This window comes from Pleurodeles waltl, chromosome 3_2 (genome assembly GCF_031143425.1).
Source record: "Pleurodeles waltl isolate 20211129_DDA chromosome 3_2, aPleWal1.hap1.20221129, whole genome shotgun sequence".
NCBI classification, from domain to species: Eukaryota; Metazoa; Chordata; class Amphibia; order Caudata; family Salamandridae; genus Pleurodeles; species Pleurodeles waltl.
Genome location: NC_090441.1, coordinates 21,132,726 through 21,157,383, shown reverse-complemented (window position 1 = coordinate 21,157,383; position 24,658 = coordinate 21,132,726). Strand labels below are relative to the sequence as shown.

At 43.6% G+C, this 24,658-nt stretch overlaps 1 protein-coding gene across 19 annotated transcripts in view; it reads left to right on the top strand.

Moving 5' to 3' along the window:
- MSI2 (musashi RNA binding protein 2) overlaps window positions 1-24,658 on the top strand; it is a 1,016,916-nt gene that overhangs the window by 681,236 nt on the left and 311,022 nt on the right. For all 19 annotated transcript variants that reach the window (XM_069226626.1, XM_069226631.1, XM_069226625.1 and 16 more), the window contains exon 8: window positions 5,749-5,831. In XM_069226626.1, the coding sequence (XP_069082727.1) occupies window positions 5,749-5,831 (83 nt within the window). The remainder of the gene's footprint in view (window positions 1-5,748; window positions 5,832-24,658) is intronic.

Sequence of the window (24,658 nt, the reverse complement as noted above, 5' to 3'; positions counted from 1 at the left end):
CAGCCTGTCTGCCCCGACTCTTGCAGTTAACCAGCAAACAAACTGCTCGTTTGCGCACAGGCAGCTGCAAAATGCACGGTGGTGAGCTCATTACCTTGCATGTTAGTGGGAGAGAAATGACATTCTTCTCGCTTTCTCGCCCCCTTTCCTGCTATTTGTGCAGTTTTATATTGCGGGAACTCGACCCAAAATTAGTGACGCGATTTACATGAGCACCAGTTACGTTATTCAGGGACACGTTCATTTTTTTTAGGTACCGGGAGATTACACGATTCGGGTGAAGAGCCGACGCACGGGCGCAAACATAGATCCCCATTTCCAAAGTCGGCAGCTCTGGCAGAAACGCCAGATCCCCCCTCCCTTTGATACTGCGGTTTCGTTTTCTGGACTTTACTGCAGTCAGTGAAGTGTTCATGGCCTGAGCAGCTCCCGTGTGAAGATGACTCCAGACACCCTAATGGCACCCTCAATCTGCCATAGTTAATGCCACCTCCCCTGCCGATGAATTGGACGACACGAACGTTTCCTTGGAAGTTCCCCCCTCCCCCTACCCCCTCCTCCTCCCCCCCCCCCCCCCCCCCCCCCCCCCCTCCGGTCCCCAAACTTGAATGCTAGGGCCTTAGTATATTTGATGCAATTATTTTCACTTTGCCATTGGTATAAATGGTCATACCTATTGATTTTAAAACCAGGGCCTCACGAATGAATGAAAACGATTGACTATGTAGCAAGGAAAAGCAAATTATGTGGTTTAATGCGGCACATTTTGTGATAGTATTTCATTGTTTCGTCATTTTCACTCTTGATAACACTGTCTGGGCAAAGGTGTCGTCTTATTATTACCAGTTCAAGACCCAAACACAGCAATAAGCAACAGAAAGGTGACCAGTCAACCTTTGCGAAGGACCTTCCTCTGTGCAGCAAAATGCGCAGCTGAGTTTTTAGTAACGTGTGATCTGTTGAAGCACCCAACCATTTTTTTTGTTAAAATCTGGATTATGCAGCAGATGATGATGGATTATGTGGCACATGCAGCAAAGATGCAGAACATGCCACAGCAGCAAAATCACATAACTCCAGTGGCCCTGATTAAAACCAAAATAGTGGATTGTGAAGTAAACCAAGTGTGGCACAGATGAAAATCTGGTGTGGACAGAACCCATAGCAAGAGCTGACAACCTTAGTGCAAGGAATCCTGAGAACCAAAAAAAGCTGCACACAGCTGAACGAGCAATTGCCTGCAAGATATTACCGCATCCTTTTACTGGGGTTCTCGGCATTAGTTCTAAATATTCAGGAAAATGATCTAAGGGCACTTGAGAATTAATATCATTAGTTTATTTAAAAGGGTAACAGGAAACGAAATACGATTTGAGGGCATTTAGAAAACTGACAAATTGAACAGAAAAGAAAAGGCCTGGCAAAATATTTTTCTTTTCTTGTTGTACTGGCTCAAGGGACAGAACAGTGACCTGATAGCTCCTAGCCGAAATTTATCTAAGAGAGCTTACTCCCATGTCAAATAAGGTTCAAGTTGAGGTGATTTTTGGACCATGACATAGTCACGCAGTAAAGGTTTTCTCAATTTCCTAACTTCCCATGAAGTCACCCTGTGTGGTTTTGTAGAGTCCAGAGCCAAGTGCCTAGACTATGCTGCCTCCGATGTAGTCTCGTCACCCAGCCCTGGACCCTGCAAGTCTCACCAGTAGTTTCCTACCTTAGGTCATGGGGATGCTTCCACAGTTCTGTCTGGCTTCTGTGACCTTCTGATGCATACTAACCTCTGCTGCAAATGGCAAAATAGATTGCAAATGGAATACGAGGCAGAAGATGTTGCAGAACTCATGGAGGCACTTGACCATGGGACAACAGAGGCCCGTTTGAAGTTCTGCCACTTCAAGACGCTGCATGATTGGCACTGGACCCTATGAAACTGTGAGCAGCAGGACTGCTACCCCATGCGACCTGTTGGCAATGCCCAGATATCCCCTGCAACACTTTGCACGTCCTTTGTGGCTGCCCCTCAATCAAGCTCTTTTGGGATGCTGTGGGGACCATGCTGTGTGGGACACTGCCACTCAAGACTCCTCTATCTTGCCCTCTGAACTACTTGCATGATCTGGGTAACACCCGGACCTCTCCCGCCCACAGCGTCCTCTTACATATGGCCCTTGCCACGGCCAAGATCTGCATCCTTTGCCACTGGCGTTACCTTATACCTCCTCTCATGAGGAACAGACAGATATTTGCAATGTACCAAACGGCTTCCCATGAACATATAATTTACAGTCTTCTGGATAGAGTGGAGATTTTCCTCCACGTGTGGGTGCCCTTCCTTCGGACCCAGAGTGCTAATTCCTGGTCTCGTATGTGAGTCTCCCACTCTACACACACTCTGCCAGGTGGAAGTGCTGAACCTCGTCCCTTACTTCAGCTCGAACAGAACCTCGTCCCTTGATTCTGCCAGAGTTCTAATAAAGAATTGCAACACAAAAAAGTAGATTGTTCGCAATTTATCCAGGGACTAGATATGCCCCTCTCTCAATTCATGCAGTCTAAGATCTCTCGATTAAGAGTTATTTGTCTGTTAGACCAAACAGAAACCCAGAGAAGTAAAGGTGCAACATTAATTGAGTCTGATACGTAGTCTAATTCCCAATACCTCGTGTAAAAAGAGCTTTGGTGTCGAAGGGGGAAAAAGAAGCAAACACAGGCAGAATCAACTCTCCTCCACCTGAACTTTAGTGGCGTCCCAGTAGCCCCATATTCCAGAGCCGCACCAAAAAACAGGTAAGCACTTCCGTGTGTAAACCTCCATGAGAGGCTTAATTGGCTAGTTGCCTACTCTTTTAGCAAAATCAGACCCAGCCCCCACAAAGTGGTTGAAATGGAAACAATGGTTCGCAGTACATGGTAGCCATGAGCTTTTCAAATCGGACAAGATTCCTAGATGGAGAAAGCTTGTGTCCTGCTCGGAGCACTTACCCTGGGTCCAAGTTGTCCATGGAGGCAACAAAGCTGCTAATTAGAGCCCTCAGATCATTGGGGGTATGTGCTATCAAAACGGCTTTGTCTGCATAAAGCAAAGCCAGTACTAAGGTGGATTTAATCTTAGGCAGGCCCTTCCCCGAGGCCTGCAAGGTGGCATTTAATCCATTGATATGAAGGAGAAACATGATGGGTGCCTGGACACAACCCTGGCAAAAACCACGCTGTAGGTTAAAACTGTCTACGTATTCATCTCCTGGCTCATGCCGTAAGTAGCATTGCCTCCACAGTGCCGGCCCCCAAGATGTTAAGAATCCTAACCCCAAAAGTATTGCCCATAACTTGCTGCGGATAACTCTGTCAAGGGCACTGTTTAAGTTTATTAAAAAGAGAAGCAGCATCCCCCCTTGGCTGTTGTATATCTACTGATGTTCAGATAAAGGCTAAGACATTGTTCCACTGTGCCAAGTCCCTTGCTAAATCCGTATTGCACGGGGGAGAAAACATAATTGACTTGCACATGTCTCAATCCTGTTGAGAACAACACCCCCAATGATTTTAACCATAGCATCTAACAAGGACATGGGTCTCTACCATCGGAGGTCTTGCCTACAACCCTTTTTATAAACTGGAATTATCACAGCTGTATGCCATGAGCAGTGAAGGCCACTGGTAACAGCACAGGTGACCACATTAGGGAGGACGGGTGCCCAAAACTCAGTATTCTGCTTGTAAAGATCCATCGGGACCGGTCAGGCCCGGATGCCGTCTTGGATGGGCTAGCACTGATTGCCTCACACACACCTCGAAGAGCTCAAATCTAATATTCAAAGGAAAACCAATAAGTGGCTCAACATAATCACAGGCTGTGTTATCTGGGTATGAATAAATTACTTCAGACTGCTTGATCTTACGCTCGGCTCTAATATTGGTCCCACCTGTCAGAGATTTCCCAAAACCCACAGGTGTCCTTTCTAGTAACGGCTGAGGCTAACCTGCCCCACACTTCCCGTTTAACAGCGGCCTGGCACGCAGCTAGATAAATCCTATGGCTAGGAGAAGCCTTAATGGCTGCATGTAACTGGGTATTGGCTGCCCTGCACATTCCCCACTGTACCAGCCCAGGTTAGAGGTTTTGCCCACGGCAGCAGGGCAAAAGTGTTTTTCATGCTGGCATTCAGGGAGTGAAATGTGAAACTATTAACTGATTAGACTGATCTGTTAACAAGAGAAACTACATAAAAAGGGAAAGATTAGATTCAATCACAATATTACAAAAGGTTAAGAAACTCTGCATCTCGCCACCTGATCCTTACACCCCCCCCCCCCCCCTTCCGATCCTGTAAAGATATAACTGTGGCTCCACTTAGAGCAGCATTTTGAGCAGTGAGTGGGAGCGTAAAGGAACGCTCACAGAAATTATGATCACTAAAAATACTGGTGGGAATAGCTAGAGTGGGCAAATTTACCTTGGCGTGGGAAACAAAATATAGTCAATGGTGGTGCCCACCCTCAACTTTGAAGGTGGGGATAGCATGTTCAGTTGGACCCAACATTTCCACTAAACTCACCAACCCCAGTTCGAGGGTATGCCTATCGAGCCTTTCTCCCCTAAACTCTGTGGCCGTAGATACAGCGTTATCCTGTAGGATTTGAAAAGATCGAATCACAGTGTGGTTAGAACCCTATTTCCCATTGAAATCGCCCCCAATTATAACGTTAAAACTATTAGACAATAAAAAAAGACCTTCACAGACACTGTACGATGTAAAACAAATCATCAATATTCCAAGTGTTCCAAGAAGGTCAACAGCATTATAAAAATTAATAATACAAAAGGTAAAATTATTGGGGTGTACCAGCCAGAGGATCTGGATCTCTGCATGCTTTACCGGAACAGAGAGAGTCCTAAAACCACACGTAGCGCCAGCAAGCATCATAAGGTCCTCACTAGCTGTGTTCCTATTTGCTTTGGCAGCTGGGACACAAACTCTCAAAGCCATACCGCGTAAGCTGCTCCATGCACAGGTTTCATGGCACATTATCAAGTTGAACGTTTCCACATAGTTAAGCCGGTCCTCGTCACCCAGCTTCTACATTAACCCAGACACATTCCAACTAATCAAATTCAGCAAGGGGTCCTAGGAGTCTCCACCACAAGTGGTAGGGAGGATATTGGGACTAGCTCGGCTGGTAGAGGATGAAAACACTACAGACCACCTGGAAGGAGAAGTTACAATGGTAGTAGAAATAGCGTTATTGGTCTTGGGTACAGGGCTACACACTTCTCCATCCTGGATAAATTGCACAGGGCCATGCCCCCAGATCAAGTCACGGAGGTACTGAGGGCCTCAGCCCATCTCATTAAGGTCCGATAAAGGGCCGAAGAGGTTACATGGGATATGGAGGCTCCCCGGCTGATTGAGCCCTTGCATCCCTGAGGTAGATATCAGGTTCTGTCCCTTTTTCAGGTGTCTGTAAAAGAAACCAAGAGACAAGACGCTGATGTAGCTAACCGAAGCCGCCACCCACCGGTGGTGATCCAAACACCTTGCAGTGGCTGGATGTCTAAAATTAATAACACAATATATTTCTTTCCACAAATCTTGTCATGCTTTTTCACGTTTTGAGGTTTGCCTGGAGTAACTCTAGAAGGCGTTTCCTCAACGATCTTGTTGGCTTCTTACATACATTATTCTGTACACAAATATTTTTCGTGGTTTATTTTCTTAATTTCTGTTTTTCCCTTTTCATTTCCAGGATTTGGCTTCGTAACTTTTGAAATTGAAGACGTGGTTGAAAAAGTCTGTGAAATTCATTTCCATGAAATAAACAATAAAATGGTAAGTGGTGTTTGTTTTTTACCCACATTGCATTTTTCACACTGTAATCTGTGCACGGGATTCAGGATACAATGACTCCATGCACGAGGTGTATGTTTGGCTCCTTGCGCACCTACACAATTACAAGAAGGATTATGTTGCTGTTCATCACAGATTTTGTCCAACAAGTCATTCACCTGTCAGTCGGTTTAGGTGTTTGCAGTTTAATTCGGTCATCTTGCTTTATGTAATGAATGTAGTGGACACACCCATATCCATCCTTCTAGGGCACTAGTGCTACTGTGCTCACTCTACTCAGATCGCTAACCCGAGGGGAAGCCAGAGCAAGCAACAGTAGGTCTGGGCGTGTCCTTCTGTGTTGTGTTCTGTTGTTTTCATGGATTCAGTTCAGCCAAATGATGACATCTATAGATAAATCTACTTCTTGGAGATGTGGATCTTTTCGCTGATGAGAGAAATATGCGATCCATGATCCTGATGTACCTGGCAGATGTTCCCATATGTATTAATGCTCTCATTGATCACTTTTAGAGAGGGAAGTTTGCAGGTTTAGTTACTTCGGTTGCGTGTCATGTGCTGCAGTACCTGTGCGCATGCACATTCATTGTGGTACTTAGGCCGGCTTCATAATGACTGGCAACATCTAGTTTGAAAGGACTTCGCCACCATTATATCAGTTTAAAATTTAGATGAAAATGACAGATCAGTCATACTCGACGTTATGTGTCTGTTAATAGTCAGAGTGGGCATTCCGAGAGCCCTCTGCTGACCCTCGTTTCTACTTGCCCTGATGAATGCATTCACATGTGAACACTGCACAAAACAGACCTATGAGATCACTTGTGTTCCTGACCTATGGTTCCTCTAGTCACCTAAAATTCTCGGGCCTCTAAATTTCCAAGCAGGAATTTTGAGTTGACTTTATCCCTAAGCTTTGAGTAGAGAAAAGGCTTTCTCCCCTCCTTCCCTCGCTGCTTAGACCTTAAATCTTGAAGTTCTCTAATTGCACATCTTGCATCAAACTGCGTTGCTGCTTGAAATTTGTTAGGTCAGTTCATTGGCAAGAAAAATAGCTAAACATATATTTCCTTTGTGCGCAATGTAGCAATGCACATCACACAACTTTGGGTCTCCTCAACGGCAGAAGTTGAATTCTATGCAAGACTGACTATGGCGGTAAAAAGCTTATTGCTTTGTGGTGTACCTTAACTTTGTCCACAGATGCCTTTTTTCCTCTTGTGTGCAAGCATCTCCGATACCTGAAGAAGTGAGCCCTCGGATTTACATTGTGTGGGGGGCTTATTTCTGTACCCTTCTGTAAATTTAATAAGGGTGCTTTTAGTTGAGATAGGATCAAAGCTGTCTTCAAGGCGTAGGCTGAAAGACTGTCTCCACATTTGACTTGCTAATTTGTTTTTCCCAGGGAATTGAAATAATATTGTTCATCTCGTACCTGGCTGTAATATGTATTTGAAATGAAAATGGTTTCTTGGAGCATGCAGTGTTTGTACCAGGTCACACCCTAGTCCACGGAGGTGGTGCAGCCTAGCTGCAGTTTTGTTCTGTTGCCCAGAGAAGCCGGCATCCATTTACATTTTATGGGCCGCAGCATGGTTCGAGCGACCGTAGTCGCCTGCTTGTCAGACTTTAATCTTTATTAAGTTTTCTAGTGCAGTGTCCCCCTGCCTTCACCAGTGATACGGAATAACAATAATTGATTTCCATTTTTTAATAGAATCTGTCAGTGTGCACTGTGGTTGGAGAAACCCTGGCTTTAGTGCATGGGTAATGTGTTTTAAATTTTCTAATCCGTATTTTTAAAGGCCTTCTAAAGTCTGCCTCGAATTGAACAAAATTGCTTAAAATAATTGCCTTACTGATCTGCAGTCTTTTGTTATCGTTTGGTCGGGACATATTGTAGTGATGGTTACCTCCTCTTGACCTGTTTCAAACAAACTGTTTTCAGACAAATTTGACCAATTATCAGCCTCAATTTATATTTCTCCTGCCTTTTTGAGAGATTTGCCAAATATCTTTTAAGAGTCTGTTGGCAGAACAAAAGTATGGCGATTCTGCTGGCTTACATAAGGCACCCGTACTGTTATGCCGTTTGGCTGTGGTCCTGAAATGTTATCTAATACACAAATGCGTTCTGAGAGTTGTGGATTTGGTGTAGTTCATTTGACCCTATTGAAGTAAGTTACGAGATTACCACCCTTTGTAACAGGAAAACCCAGAACTAGTGACATGAAACCCCTTGCCACCCTAGTCTTGCATTTCGTGTTTTTAGGCTTTAAGCCTTGTCTTTGTGCGAGATCTGGGTTTTGGACGTCTAGTCCCTGACTGCTAAATAATGCTCCATTTGGTTGTGCTGCCCCAACGATTCAGTCTGAGATATGCTCGTTATTTGCTATTGTGAAATGACATCTATCTGCACATCTGTTTTTTTTAGGTTACAGAGCCAAACAGAGGTCTTTCAAGGCTAAGTAGGTGTTACCACTTGGGTCCACTTCGTCATCATATTCATAGCTCAGATGTGTGAAGCAGCTCCCTGAATACACAGCGACCAATTTTATAAAAAAAAAAACTACTCCTGGTACCCTCCCTATTTAGTAAGGGAATATGTGAGGGTTTGAAACCAGAATGCTGCCACCTGTTTCTTCACCCGTCTCTCCCAGGACACATACTTTGTTCAGTGTATTCCAAAAATATTTTTTGTTTCTACTTTGCTTTGATCTGTTGGTGCCTGGCTTGAGCAATGTTGGCGATGCTTCACTCAGAAGGCTCTTACCACTTTGGTACAGTACTTAAAAACTGGAGCATAGTGCCCCTTTATCCCTCCATTGGGCTTTGGGGCGAAAGGTATGATGATCTGGAGGAGGAAACCTTAGTGTGCCTGTTGGTAATGAGAATACGGTTAAAGACACTTTGGCAGAGTTCCTCCCCTCTAATGTTGCTCTTTCTTCTGTAGATAACGGTGTACGTAGTGTGGTTGGTATACTTCTGTTTTCAAAATAGGTAACTTTCTACTGTCATGAAATCCCATCCACTGTTTCTGCAGTAATGCTCTCTGCTTCTTTTTGACCATTCCAAAACTTCCTCAGGTGCCAGGTCCCTTAGCTGGCACCTTACCAATGTGTCACTCCTTCCTTCCTTCCTTCCTCCTCCCTTCCTTAGGCCTAGTCTCCTCAAAAGCACTGTTGATATGAATACCATTGTAACCAGATTCCCATTAAAACATCCAGTCTGGTTCCATTGAAATACTCCTCCAAGATACTTTCGCCACCACTTAGGACTGCCCTGGTGACACATACAGCTTAATTACCTAATACCCAGGATATTTACTTGTTTTGCCTATTACAGTCTTAAGCCTGGGTAAATGACCTCAAGCAACACAAAAGGATGATGGACGGAGTGTTGAAACTTTTCAAACACTCACCCTCAGTCATAGATCTGGGTTTAATCCATCGTTCTTTTGCTCACCATGCCACCCCAGTTTGGACCGAGCCATATGCAAATCTGTCTTGACCCTGTTCCCCATGGGAACAGTTCTTAGTTTTTTTCCGATTCTTGAATGTTATGTATTATGTGTGACAAATGTTTTTTTTTTTTTTGTCCTTGTTTCTGTGGAGTGTGGAAAATTAAGTGGAACAGCCACCATAACATTATGGGTGGCAGCATTGAGCCTGTCATCACTGCCTACTTATATGTGGGCAACATTAGTTCCAAGGCATTGTCCATTTTACAAATTAGTAAGTTGGGAAGAACTTCTGCTGATGCCATAAATATGCCACGTTGTTGAATTTCGATCAGCTTGCAAGTTATTCAGTGAGTAGTGTTCATGGTTAAAGACCTTGGGTGTGAGGTCATTGAGTAAGAGATGGGGCAGCAAAGTGGGCTGAAATGTTGGTGAGTTAATTGCATCAATAATCTTTATTACACATCGAGCGCCACCTTCTTCGCACATAAGAGATTCTGAGCAGTTGCTTGCTTACTATTGAGCATTATCTTTAAGTATTTCAGTCAATACAGACCTCGGAGGAGTAGATTAGAATGAAATGTTGCAGTTACGCGCTGAAGATCGTTTCTGTATTTACCTATCTGTAAATACCTTCAATTCAGATTCTTTGTAGGTAACTAAGTAGGCTGTGGAGACTGATCAAACAAGAAGAAGCATGTCCGACCCACTTCATTTAGAGGTGATCCGGTGAAGTTTCCAACCATTAGGTCACTCAGTTTGGCCCCGGCGTTGTGCTTTCTCTTGTAATTCCAAACGTTTGCAGCAGTCTTTCCACACCCTGACTTAGAAATGGGTCATTTCTGTGTTGAGAGCCCCTCAATGCTGTGTTACCAGCATTTTGGAGTCATCTCCCTTGTCAAGTGTTGTGTGCAGCCATATGGCTAATGTATGTTCAAATAAACCAGTCACTTGCGGTAGAGGGAGAAGAACAGACGTTCAGCCAGTTTATTAGCACGACTGGCGGTCTTGGAGGAGGGAGGGGAGAGCTCATTTCTTGCTTCTGATGCCAAGCATTGGTAGGGGGTTGCATTTGCAGCTCGTTTGTTGGCTTCCCCTGAGCAGCCTTCAGCTTGAGAAGATGAGCGCCAGGGCTCCGGTATTTGTGTATTTACAGTGCTGTGCGTTTCTCTCTTCAGCCTCCTGCAGTTCTGGTTTCTTTTGGAGTTTTTTTGTGAGATACTTTGTTGAACGATTACACTACGTAGGATTTCTGCTCGAAATAGGCAAGAGGGACTTAAGCGGCAAAAGCCTGGCAACGTATGATAGATCAAAAGTGGCCGATCTTTACAGAAGTTACTTCAGATGTGGAGTACAAGCTAATTTTGTTGACATTGAGGACATACGTCAAAAATGTGGAGTCTAAGCAAAGGTAGATGCTGCTTTTAGTTACACCTCGTGCACTGAGGAAGCATTGCCACTAGGTCCTTACAAACAAAAGCCGCTGTTACAGCTGGTTTGTGTTCTCTGTAATTGCAGCTAGACTAGAACTAAATATAATGCCGTGAGACTATTCCACGCAAACTCTAGAGCATGGGTACTCACAAACTTTTTCTCGGGGGCCAAAATTGCAGTATGGTTTGCGGCCGAGGGCCGCACTGAAGTGACAGCGGGGGGCGGGGCTTAGAGGGGGCGGGGCTTAGAGGGGGAACAACCACCCCACCCCCTTTTTCAAAACAATGCTAAACAATGCTGTATTTTGAATCCAGGTATAACTACAAACCTACAAAGGGGACATTTTGAAAAACATTTTTATTATCACCCCTACCCCAGTAACACACACACACAGCGCACACACACAGCGCCATCTGCTCTCACGCCTACCCCAGTAACACACACAGCGCAATCTGCTCACACGCCTACCCCAGTAACACACACTACATTAAAAACAAATAAATAAATAACCAAAGAGCCTTACCTGACTCAAAGCACTGTAAAGATGCCACAAATCTGGAACAGCAGGCAGGCAGGCGGGCAGCAGACGTGGAGCCGGTGACAGCAAGCAGACGACCAAAGCCCCGTAAAAGTTAGCTGCAAGCGCTGACTTTTATGGGGCTTTGGCTTCCACGATCGTCTGGGCAACGCAATAAACAATGGCCGCCGTATGTAAACATAGAGGAGGGCCGCGGGAGCATGCTCCCGCGGCCCTCCTCTATGTTTACATACGGCGGCCATTGTTTATTGCGTTTGGTGTGCGTGCGTCTCGCGGGCCGCCAAGTTAGGTCCGTGGGGCCGCTGGCGGCCCGCGGGCCGTACTTTGAGTACCGTTGCTCTAGAGCCTCACATCAGTGCATGAACTTTGTCATCTGAGGACATTTTGACAGATGGTCGAATCTGCTGAGTGTTCATGAGAGAACCTGAGATCCTTCCTTACAAACTGTGTGACCCAGCTACATTACCACCTCCTGTTTCACGTCCTCCAGCCACCGAGATTGAGACCACTTGAAAAGAGGCTCACCCCCTCAATTAACTTGTACCTGCAAAATGGTCGATTGTGTTTTCTGTTGTCCCCTTTGTCCAGGTTTTTATACTCCTATGGGTTACACTTTTATAACCACAACTAATTAAATACTTGTGGAAGGGTTCAAAAGAAATGAAAGTACAAGCCCAGACCTTTTGCACTTCACCCCCTGAACTGCTCTTTCACAGGTAATTACTGGCTTGGGAGGTTTGGATCCTGGAGAGCCTTTCATTTTCAACTGCTTTAGTGTTTGAGATTTATCATCTTTATAGGAGTCCTTGTGTCATTTTGTGACATTTCTTTCTTTCTTTCCTTTTTATTTATTTACTGTGGGAACTGTAGCAAAGGCACTCCTACCGCCAGTCCAGTGATCCACCCACTTCCTTCTCCTTTCCTGGCACCCCCCCTCCTTTTTCTCTAATATACTGGTCAAAGTACAATAACAGGAAGTATTGTATACACTTCTTATATTTCTATCCATCCCAAGTGACTGAGCTTACATTAACCATGTGGCTGCATACATAACACCTGAGTGAGAGCCACTCTTCCAATATGCCGATAACCCTGCCCATATTCTCCGAGGTGTTGACCCACACAGTGCTGACAGCTGCAAGCTTGGTTTTCTGTCTGTGATCGCCTGAATGACCAATAAAGCAAAATACTTGGGCCACACAAAGTGAACCAAGGATCCAAAACAGATTGGTTCAACCAATAAAACTTCACCTATATTCTACTTGGTAACTGAAATGCCAGAATTCCGCAGAAGCCTGTGATTGTTTCCTACATGTTCCTTATTAAGTGGGGTGTGATTGTAATACATTATACATTTTTCTGTTGATGAGCTTTGGATGTTGCTTTCACGCTGCATTTGGCCCCAGATATGCTTCAGAAGGATGCTCTTCTTTAGTTAGAACAGCAGATATCTGTGGGTGATGTAAGCATGTGTCCTGCAAAGGAAGTGAAGAGTTCTTGTGGAATTCCGTACCAAAGCTCAATTGGTTACTGTTGGACCTGGCTTTTTGACAGGGACATCCCCAAACTTTTTGCCTCCTTCCTCCTATTTTTTCTGACCTGTTGTTGTTGGCTTTTGACCTCTGGGCACTTTACCACTCCTAACCAGTGCTAGAGTGCATATGCTCTCTGTGTAAATTGTACTATTGATTGGTTTATCCATGATTGGCTATTTAATGTACTTATAAGTCCCTAGTAGAGTGCACTATATGTGCCTAGGGCCTGTAGATTAAATGCTGCTAGTGGGCCTGCAGCACTGGTTGTGCCACCCACTTCAGTAGCCCATTAACCTTGTCTCAGGCCTGCCATTGCAAGGCCTGTGTGTGCAGTTTCCCTGCCACTTCGACTTGGCATTTAAAAGTACTTGCCAAGCCTAGAACTCCCCTTTTTCTACATATGTCACCCCTAATGTGTGCCCTAGGTAACCCCTAGAGCCAGGTGCTATGTGGGTAAAAGGCAGGACATGTACCTGTGTAGTTATATGTCCTGGTAGTGTAAAACTCCTAAATTCGTTTTTACACTACTGTGAGGCCTGCTCCCTTCATAAGCTAACATTGGGGCTGCCCTCATACATTGTTGAAGTGGCAGCTGCTGATCTGAAAGGAGCAGGGAGGTCATATTTAGTAGGGCCAGAATGGTAATATAAAGTCCTGCTGACTGGTGAAGTCGGATTTAATATTACTATTCTAGAAATGCCACTTTTAGAAAGTGAGCATTTCTTTGCACTTAAATCTTTCTGTGCCCTTCAATCCACGTCTGGCTAGGTTTAGTTGACAGCTCCTTGTGCATTCACTCAGACACACCCCAAACACAGGGTACTCAGCCTCCCTTGCATACCACCTGCATTTTGAATGTGTCTTCCTGGGCTAGGAGGGTGGAGGGCCTGCCTTCACACAAAGGACTGCCAAACACCCCCTACTCGGACCTTGGCAGACAGGATTGAACTGAAAAGGGGGCTTGGTGCATTTCTTACTCTTTGAAGTCACCCCCACTTCAAAGGCACAACTTAGTATAAAACAGGGCCTCTGCCCTACCTCATCAGACACTTGCTGGAGAAGAAACCTGAACCAGAAACTACATCCTGCCAAGAAGAACTGCCTGGCTGCTCAAAGGACTCACCTGTCTGCTTTCTCCAAAGGACTGCTGCCTTGCTGAACTCTTGTCTGGCTGTAAAAGTGCTCTCCAAGGGCTTGGATAGAGCTTGCCTGCTGTTCCCTGAAGTCTCAGGACCAAAAAGACTTCTCTTTTTCACTTGGACGCTTGGTGCGCCGAAATTTTCGACGCACAGCTTGTTCCGCGGCGAGAAAAACACCGCACACCGACGCTGATCGACGCGATGCCTTCGGGACGACCGGAACTTCGACGCACGGCCTCGCAAGGACAGCGCCACCCGACTTCTAGAGGAGAAATCGACGCAACGCCTGCCGTGAGATCGAAAGTTCGACACACAGCCCCGCGGAACGACGCGCAGCCAGAAAACAAGCAGGAGAATCCACGCACAGACCCGGGACATCTGGTAATCCCCGCTACCCATAGAAAGAGACTGTCCGCGCACCGGAAAACGACGCACGACTTCCCCGCATAAAAAATAACGACGCAAGTCCGTGTGTGCTGGGGAGAAATCAACGCACACACCATTTTTCCACGTATCTCTTCGTCTGCGGCCCTTTGCGGAGATTTTCCACCAGAAATCAGGTACTTTGTGCTTGAAAGACACTTTATATCACTTTTCAGTGATACCTTTACAAATTCATATTGCATCTTTGATTGTTTTGACCTGCAAATACCCAGATAAATATTATATATTTTTCTAAACACTGTGTGGTGAATTTTTGTGGTGTTATATTATGGTATTGTATGATTTATTGTTAAGCCTTACTGCTCGTGCCAAGCTACCAGAGGGTCGGCACAGGCTGATTTTGGATTGTGTGTGACTTACCCTGACTAGAGTGAGGGTTCTTGCCTGGACAGAGGGCAACCAGACTGCCAACCAAAAACCCCATTTCTAACCGTTACCATGCAAAAAAAGTTATAATTTATGTTGCTCGTGAAATAGAACCGTCACTGGGAAGTGCTAAACCAGCATTGACCAGAGATTGAGCCTTTGTTGGGAAGGAAATGTCCTCTGCATAGTGACAAATGTAAACCCTGACCCTGAGTGCACAGTTGCATGGATATATTGACCCCTAGTACTGATTTCTGGCTGTTTACGTGTTCCATGACCTAGGCCTGTCTCATGGTAATGTTGTCTTGTTTGACCAGGAGGAGTGCACCAAGCTTTACCCTCATAGAGGTCAAGGGCTACTGTCCATGTCAGAAGTTAACATAAGTGCAGGGCTGGCAGCATCCCTGTTTTGTGTTTTGTAAGTCTGTAGTGTGAACAGGCCTTTTTACCTGTGTCAATGGAGTGGGGCCTACATTCCCACTCATGTAAAGGTCCACTGTTGTATACTTAACTTACTCCTGGTCTACACGACTATATGTAGTGCTGGGTGAAGCCTTATACTTGTGTATGCATGCTCTGTTGTATGTGTGCCTGGTTTATTACATGGGGACCTGTGGGTTTTATTTTGGAAGTCCAGGGCCTGGAAAGTCAGTCTAGTTGAAGGATGGGACTGGAACTCCAGACGGGCGATGTGGATTGCTGATATTCCTGAGAGCTAGGATGGGAGGAAGGGGAGCAGCATATCCTCTGTGCATATTAAAGGTCTTTGATTAAAGGAAGCGTTATTGGTCAGTTGAACCTGAGCTCATTCGCAGGTGAGGTGGTGGGTCTGACAAGGTTGGCACTGTAAGACCAGGAAATCACAATGGATGGGAAGGCTTAGACCTCTGAACCTTTAGGATTTCTGTTTACTCCTTCAGCTTGTGTTGTAGGTCAGTAGGAATTACTGATACTCTGGTTGGGGCAAACTGTCCCTTTGACAAAAAAGGCAGGACAGAAGAGAACTGGACACCCACAACAAGAATTTCAAAGTAAAGACACTAAATCACATGTATGTCTGGATATAGACTAAGGGTCAGAGCACGAGTCCCTCAAGCTGGTCATTCGCACAGAAAGGTAATCAGAAATTCAAACTAATGCTAGTCTCGCTGCTGAGTGTGGGGCTGAAGACCAATGGCCATGAGCTGGGGGCACCCGTCTTCTGCCTGCCTACCAAGTCCAATGGATCCTATGAGGATGATGAAAGCAGCTGGAGATAGTGGGGCCCAGTGGGAATCCTGTTGAGTGGATTCCGGTGAGCGAATAATGAAATATCTGGTCCGGTCGGGGCTTTTGCTAGAGTGCTGACTGGTTAATGGGACTTGCTCAAACCTAGTGGTGCTCAGATTGACTGTTAAGGCCAGAACAATAATTTATTATGTCATGACAAGCATGAGCAACATCTGAAAGTCGCCTCCATTATAGAAAGTTCGTTAACCACCAGCCCTGTTAGAAGAGATGGGGTGACTTGGGGGACACTGCCCAGGATGAGACTAGTGCAAATCTTAAGAGATTGTGGGTATTTAGTGTGCTGTTGATACACTTTGTGTGCTTGTAATAAATACTTTATTCACAAAAGGGAGTATTTGACTGGATTATCATTTTAGTGGGTTTACTGTTCATACTTTGAGTCTTGCATCTTTGTGTGCCTTTCACCTACCTCTCCATCTCCACCAAAAGGGAACTTTTTCTGAGGAAAAAACACTAGCTTGCTAGCAAAGTTGCTATCTTGACAGACAGCTTTATTTTCCTCAGCGAATAGCCTCAAATACTTTTTTGTACATTTGAGAAGTATTTATAAAATTATCTCGGCTCTACCTGATCGTTTTGCCCTAATCATCGAATTTTTAGTTTAGAACGCTTTTATTTTCTGACCACTGTTATTTTACTTATATTTTTTACCTCTAGGAATTCTCAAGTTAATACAGTCACTGTTTAGAATTTGAAAGTTTTCACTTTAAGTTATTATCCCTTAACGTTTCTTAAATGGTTTTGCTTCGATTCAAATCCCCGGCTTTCTTGCAGTTCAGACCTCTAGATATGCCTCATGAATGTATGAACATACTTAAAAAAGCGAAGCAACCACCTTTCATGACATCATGAGCTTTCAAGTTGCCATAGCTCCCTCACCTAGTGCAGTCTGGCCTACAATTCGTTCCCATTGTGGTACACATTGCAGCTATCAAACCAGACAGGAAAGTCTATTGCAAGATTATTAACTATTGGTTAAAGAGTTTCTATTAATAGGCATCATGAAGGTATTACTCCCAGTTAGAAAGCCATCTCCCTCTTGTGGATCAATGTCATTATTCCCATAGTATTGATTCCCACACATAAATTAATACAGTATATTCCCTGGAAACTAGCTGTTATGGTGGCAGTGATCTCAGCTTGCAGTTAGCAGGATAAAAACATACTGCCCCAAGCTCTACAGAGTTTCAATAGCAGTAAGAGTAATCTTGATTAGTCTCGAGAACTCATCCATCCTTACTGCCAAAATTGGATTCTGGTTTCTGAAAAATAAATAAACCTATTTTTCTGCCCCCCCTTTTTAGGGTTGAGCCTGTGTTGCATGCGTATCTCAGCGAGACGCTTTAGTATTTAGAAAAGGGCTCGGAGCCCTGTCAACTTCACCTCAGTGTTTTTTATTGGTTCGTGGGCTTGCCTAATAAAATCTGCTTGCTTTCATTAGTCGAAAGCACGCATACATCATGCCTTTTCCGGTAGCTAGCCCTTCTCGAGCGCAGCGACCAAGTACAGAAAACATGCAAGGCTCGCTGTTTTCCATCGGGCTCGTGGACTTCTTTTTCTCTAATTTACGAGCGCCATCTCGCTTGGCAGAAGTCGAGCGCTTTACATAGTTAATTTCACTTTTTCGGGTTATGTACATAAATGCACTTTTGCCCGATAGGTGAAAAGTCGGGTTAGGAATTTACAACGCGATCAGCTCTAACATGAGCAAACACGAGACCTGTTGCATTGTAAATGCTTGTTGTTTATGTTTTTATTTTTTATAACTGTCCAGCGTCTAAAGCCAAGAGAACCACACTCGAGGTATGAGAAAGGTTATGCCATTTTCTCTAGAAAAAAGCAAATAACATGGATAGAGGAAAATGTCAGTCACGGTGTATGGTCCCTTTTACCTTGGGTACTTTTAAATGAACTAGAGTGATATTTTTTCCAGCCTTAATGTCAGAGTGTTCTTGCAGAAAAACCTTAAGCTGTGTTGTAACAAAATTGCAACTGAAGACACAAGATAAAGGCAAAGCTTTAGGTGATTGGCCTTAAGATGTAAACCAGCAACTACATCACAGACCTTGACATTAGGAGACCATGCGTGCACAGGATGCTCCTGGAATGTACCGGTAACAGATTAGACCTAGCACTGCCCTGTGCTCTCGTTAACTTTAAAGCTGTAGAATCGTTGGCAATAGGAGGCAGATCACACTATCAGTCCATGTCTGGCTCCCAGGAGTTATTCTGTGCTCTTGTGAATACAGCTTTACCTTCTCATGATTAATTTCCTGTCTTAATGTCAACTACAGGTGGTGATTAATGAGGGTCTTTGTTGGTTACAGCAATGCTGCAACACTCCCTTGTCTCACGTGGCTTTCTTAACTCTGTTCCCTTGGTGGAGGATGTGTTGACCCCCCCCCCCCCCCCCTCCAGTCTGGTTAAAGGTTTTCCGTAGCAGCCACTAAAAGTTCAACTGAACTGAGGTATACCAGAGCATCCACCGAAGGGGTGCAGGAGTCTGCTTCTAATTAACCCCTTTCCCCAATCCTTTTACTCCTGCCCCATGAATATGATAACTGAATTCCATTATGAAAGTCATACAGGCAATTGGATAGAGCGCTGTACTGTAATGTACTGTGTGGCCTGTAATAAGAACCTTTATTTTGGTTCTGCTATGGCTGTGGTTAGATCGGCTGTGTTACCACAAACCTCTGTAGACCACTGCCCTTCATCTTTATCATCTGTGTCTCTATAGAGTCTAACTCTTCCTCGACAACTGCTTGCCCTCTGACAGCTGCAGTACACACTCGAAGGTTGGATATACATTGAATACAAGAGCAAGCCGTGAACAGTCTGCTCTCTTGTAAGCTTTATAGTCTGATCTTTCCTCCTTGTTTTTCCCTACCTGAACTCCGGATTATCTGACCTCTAGTCTTCGTAGGTTATCTCCCCTTTCTTTTCCAGATTACTTATACCTTAAGATACATTCTAGTTCTGTTTCTTGTTGCAATTGTGCATTTCTATCTTGCCCATTTTATTATTCATCCGTGCATTCCTGTAATGCATGCACAGTAAACTTAAAATCTCAAAGTGTATGTCAAAACGTATAAACCAGTCCACATCTTAGAGTACATCTCCCCTCCGCCTTCATGTTTTTAAAAGATCTGCTTTCTCAGTTGAGTCACCACAGGTGTTAAATCATTTCTTCTGTTCAGCTTCATCCTCTGCTTTGAAACGTCTGAAGGTGGAAGCAGGGCTGCAAGCATCAGTTCTGCAGTCTGTTTGCAGGCTGCATAGATGCAAAGGCTGGGATAAACCAAGAAGGTGTTTAATCTACTCTAGTTTAGACTCTGGGTGGTATGTGACGTGACTTCTATTGGAGGTCTCTGAGACGATCCTTTGCTGAAAGTGGAGAGTGGCAGTCTCTTTCTGGCAGGATTTTCATAATTTAATGCACATATGATGGTCGCTGGACATCCACAGTAGCCTTTATTGTATGTAGCCAGAAAGCTAACATCCATGTTCCTTGGTGACCAGAGGTTTACCCCAGGAGCGAACATCTGCCACTACAGCTTTTTAGAGAAGTGTTCATCACAAGGGATTTGAAAGTAGTCAACTGTAGGTCTAGTCACTAATGTCTGCACTAGTGTTACATCCAGAGCTGAGACCCATGCAAGACGGGTATCTTCACACAATCAGATAACATGAAATTATTCTTTTTCTCATTTCGAGTGTTTTTTTCCTCATTGTTGATTATTTCAGTTTTTAGGTGAACTTGTGACTCAATTTGATCATGCCTATAGATGGACATGTCATAATAGAGAAGGAATAGTTACTTGTGAGCCTAGATCTCCATATAAGAATTTTCTTTGTCATTGAGAAAACAGCCTTGCTGCAATGTTTTCTGATCGAAGGGAAATTTTGAATTGTGCTGTTCTGTTAAAATAAATCTGAGACCGCATTCGCTGTCGTCTGAGGCCTGCTCACTGCAGACATCTGCAGTCTTACATTGCCTGTAAAATGTGCTGCCTCTCTAATCTCGCCTGCCATCTTTTCTTTTGTTTTACTTTCACAAAAGGTCACTATGGCTCAGAACAGCAGACCTATTCCACTTTAGCGTTTTTACCTTTCATTATTAGTTACTTTTGAAGAGGAAAAATAAACAATCCTATTAATGTTGCCTTTACCCAAAGGCACACCACTGTATTCACAGGAGATACAGATCTCTAAAAATGAATGTGAACATAAAGTCACAGAAAAAAAAACCCAGAAACGATGGCAAGCTTTGGTGATAACGCTATAAAGTATGTTGGAAAAAAAACTTACATTCACTTAAACACAAATTGCAGTCATGGGTGTGGATTAAAACCAAAAACCATTGAAAATCGCAAGTTAGGTTTTTTACCGCAAGCCATAGCTTGCACACCAAGGGCCATATGTATGAACACATTTTCCCATGGAGACAGAATGGGTAAAACCCTTTGATACATCTGGCCCCAAATGTGTAGTGCTCATGACCTCACACTTGATGTGACAGATTCAATTACAAATATTGTAAAACAGTGCTTCCCACATTTTTAGAACCATGACCCCCTTTTCTTTTTAGAAACTTTTACCACCCACCTAGCTTTAATGGACATGAGTTAGAAGTATTTTTTTATTGTAACCAAGGCATTGTGGGGTTGCACACTATCATTTACATACGGCACCTTTTCCATTGAAGTGGCCACTAAAATTGCACAGACATTCGTTTTTACTTGATAAAACTATATTGCACACAAATGGTAATGGCAACCAGGTTTAAGTGAATCCTTATCATATGTCATCACTAAGTAAAGTGTCTTGTTTTGTTTTGATCCTATTTAAATCTTTGTCTCCATCAGACTTTGGAATTGCAAAAAAGTGCTTCATTTCTTTTACTTTCCTAACTGCTGAATGTGTACAGTTAATTTACAAGTGTTTACATTTTGTCATTCCATAAAATTACATCCTACAGCCTTTCCTTTCACTTTTCATGTACCCAGAAAGATTGTAGCATAACTCACTTTACCTTTCTTTCATTGACTGAAAAGTGGGAAGAGTTTGTAAACACCATTCCCCATGTTAAAAATATAATAAGCAGCAATTTGTCAGTAGACATAGCTTGACATCTGATCTGTCTTTGAAGTGCAGCAAATGTGACATGATTAATATAGAATTTAAAGGCAACTTTAGTTATTGCTTTTGGTGGGTAAACCGGCCAAAAAACGGCTCATTACCCACCAGTTGGCCACAACCCCCAGTGTGGGAAACCCTGTCTCAAATACTGTTACAGATGGGATAATACAATATAATACTCTTTAACCCCATGAAATGTAGGAGTATAACATTATTTATTGGCTGGAGTGTGTATTGTTATGGAATTATTCTCTGCTTTTAGGTGTTGCTGCTTATTGATATAAATACTGTGAGGTCCTGAGCATTGCCTTATCTGTGGGTTATAGTTTGCACGGCTGTTGTACACATGGAGTTAGTGCTAACCTTTGACAAATATAAATATTTTTGTGTATATTAGTGTATATGTAGCAGAAACAGTTCTGATGTCGCGACAGTCTCCTGGCCACAGCAGTGGCGGTATGTGGTGGACTTGGGATGCCATGGCGTTTAGAATAAAATTACCTTGCCGGTTTACGAGTGTATGTGGTAAATCTTATATAACCAAGGAGAGTTTGAAGATGTATAGATGTGTGTGTGTATTTATATATATATATATATGTGTGTGTGTATATACAAACAAACACACATGATGGGAAAGTTTGTTGTTCAGTATTACACCGGGGAGTTCTGGTGAGATCCTAAATCGCATCACATAGCAGAGCAGTTATAGGTATCTTGGACCGGCACATAAACTGGACTTCTCTTTGTAATCAGAAACAAAAAGTGAGGTCCACTTAATGGTCCTTTGGTACTTGCATTATAGGTCCGAAGCTTGTTAGAATATCAGCACTGCTTAATGCTGTGTTTGCCAAATGCCACTGCTACTTAGTCTTGATTTCACCTCATGCCTCTTTCTGCCATCACCCTACAACTCACATCTTTATCTCACGATTGCTAGTCTTTTCATCCCTTGTGTTTCTTCCCTTGTCACTGCTTCCTCATACTTTGCTTCATCCTGCATCTGTTTTTTCCTTTTCTCTATCTTATTCTTGGTCAAATTGTGATGGTGAATAATAGGTCCTGGTTCCCAAAAATAAGTGCCAGTGCCCACCACCTACACATATATGGCACTAAAGTGGGTGATGGAAACTGGAAGCAGTGGATGAAACGTTCATAGAGTATCTGTTTGAGCTTGAACATCAATATTAAGGCAGAACTTGTTGGCAGGCATTCGGTTTCAGATTAGGTTTAGGCAGTAACTAGTCATTTGAACATACTTTAATTCCATAAGTTAGGGTGAGTGCAGTGCTTATTTTGCAAAAGAATAAGTGCCGGGCCCAAACTTTAACTCAGAAGAACTTGGCCACAGTCATGGAACATTGGTGTGCCAAATACAGAGGTTGCGTTGGCTTGATTTCACCTCATGCCTCCACCGCTAGACACTCTCTGCCTCTGTATCTCACTCATGCAGGCTCCTTTTCATCTCTACTCTGTCATTGTTTTTCCGTTTTTTGTTATCCTCCTTGTTATTTACCCCTTTTTTCTCACTGAGGCTATGGTTCAAAGTTTGCTGAGGAAAAATAAATGTCAGCCCCCAAAAATCAATGTAGGTGATTTTGTGCTCCACCTGCAACCCTCACCTCCAATTAAGCACTGGCAACACATAATGTGTCTTGGGCTCAAATTGAGTACTGGGAAATCACTACGAGGGAGGCAGCAATGGGATGAGTACTGGCCTCAGCATCACACCTCCGCCCTTTACGGAATGAGAGTGGTTGGAACGTGCCATGTTCCAGATCCACCTACTGCACAGGGTAGAAACGGGGCTTTCCAGGGCAACAAATTAAAACAGTTCAAGGGCATGCATGCTTTTTTGGTTCCCACTGCAATCTACAAGGAATGTTTGCAAATAACAGTATTTTCTATGTTATCATATGGGTCTTATATTGCAGGGTAAAATATAGATCAAATTTTCACTGCAAGTTTTGTTTTTCCCTAAAAAATTTAAGTATATGATTTTAAAAAATTAAATGAATACATAGAACCGCACACCGTCTGCAAAGCTATTAAAACGGCCTCAGTTCTGCAACTACTTATTTTAACTAAAAGCTGTAATGCATTTTTATGTTGTCATTGTTTTGGGATCCAAGCCTCGAGGAAGATCCAAAAGGTTCCGACTTTAATAGCCTTTCCCTCATGGAAAATGGTACAATTGGGTTTGTCTGTTACATGTGCCCTTTAGGAAACTAAATAGTACATTGGTTTTCTTTGTTTGCCATTTGATATAGAAGATGTATAATTTCAGCAGGTGAGTGTGTATAGAAATGTTCATAACATGGATTAGAATTAATTAATCCCCTATAAACGACTCTACCCTAAAGCTCAGCTTCGGTAACCCAGCATCAGACCTCAGACACAGTTTTCCAGTCTGCATCAACAAAATTGACCAAACTTGATGGTCTGCGTGACAGAGAGCAGTGCTGACATCACTAACGTGATGGTGCAATGTCATCATGCCTGGACCAGGGTGGGCTAGCCAGTGAAGACATACCAGGCAGCTAACCTGAAGGACGGGTACATTTATTTTAATAATTATCGGGCCCGCCACCCATGGAAGAAAAACTTTATAGCCCAGGCCCTGTAAAATAAGTTCTGGTGCTGAGCACCTGAAACTACTGGCACAAATTAAGCACTGGATGAGTCTGTGAATCTTGGAAGTCTGCAAGCCAACGACAAGATCTAATATGATGCCTGTGCCTTCTCTTACGGAAAGGATCCCACCCAGAGAAGAACAATGGTGAGGTCTGTCTAGGTATTGACAGCCCTGAGATGAATAGTGTGGTCTGGGTGAATGTGGGGGAGGGGATTGGTTACAGATAGCATTATATTGGAGACATTTTACCGCAAGCGGAATTAGCTTTACTCCGAATAGGACTCATTGTTGAAGCTGCTAGGAATCACCTTACTATAATATATTACTTGTCTAAGAAGGATGGGTTGGATGTTGTGTTTGAACATTAGTATTAAGGATGACCTTGTTGACAGGCATTTGGTTTTAGATTAAGTTAAGGCAGTTCCTAGTGATTGCACATATTCTAATTCCGTAATCCGCAATAAACGTTGTATATCATCAAATTGACCCATAAAGTGTGTGCTGACTTGCCCTATCGGGTCAAGTATGTTTAAATACTAAGGGTGAGAGGGTGGATTTTGGAACAATCTGCATGTCAAGGACAAGATCCAACAAAGATGCATGTGCCTTCGCTTACAGAAAGCATTCCACCCAGGGAAGAGCATTGGCGAGTTCCCTTTAGTTATGGACAGCTCTGAGCAGGATATTATGTTTATATTAGGCTTGGATAGATGTGGGAGAGGGGTTGATGTGCATTCTGAAATGCTACAATAGCATTGTGTTAATGTCCATGGGCACATTTTCCTCTGGTGGAATTAGCTTTACTTCAAATGGGATTTGTCGTTGAAGC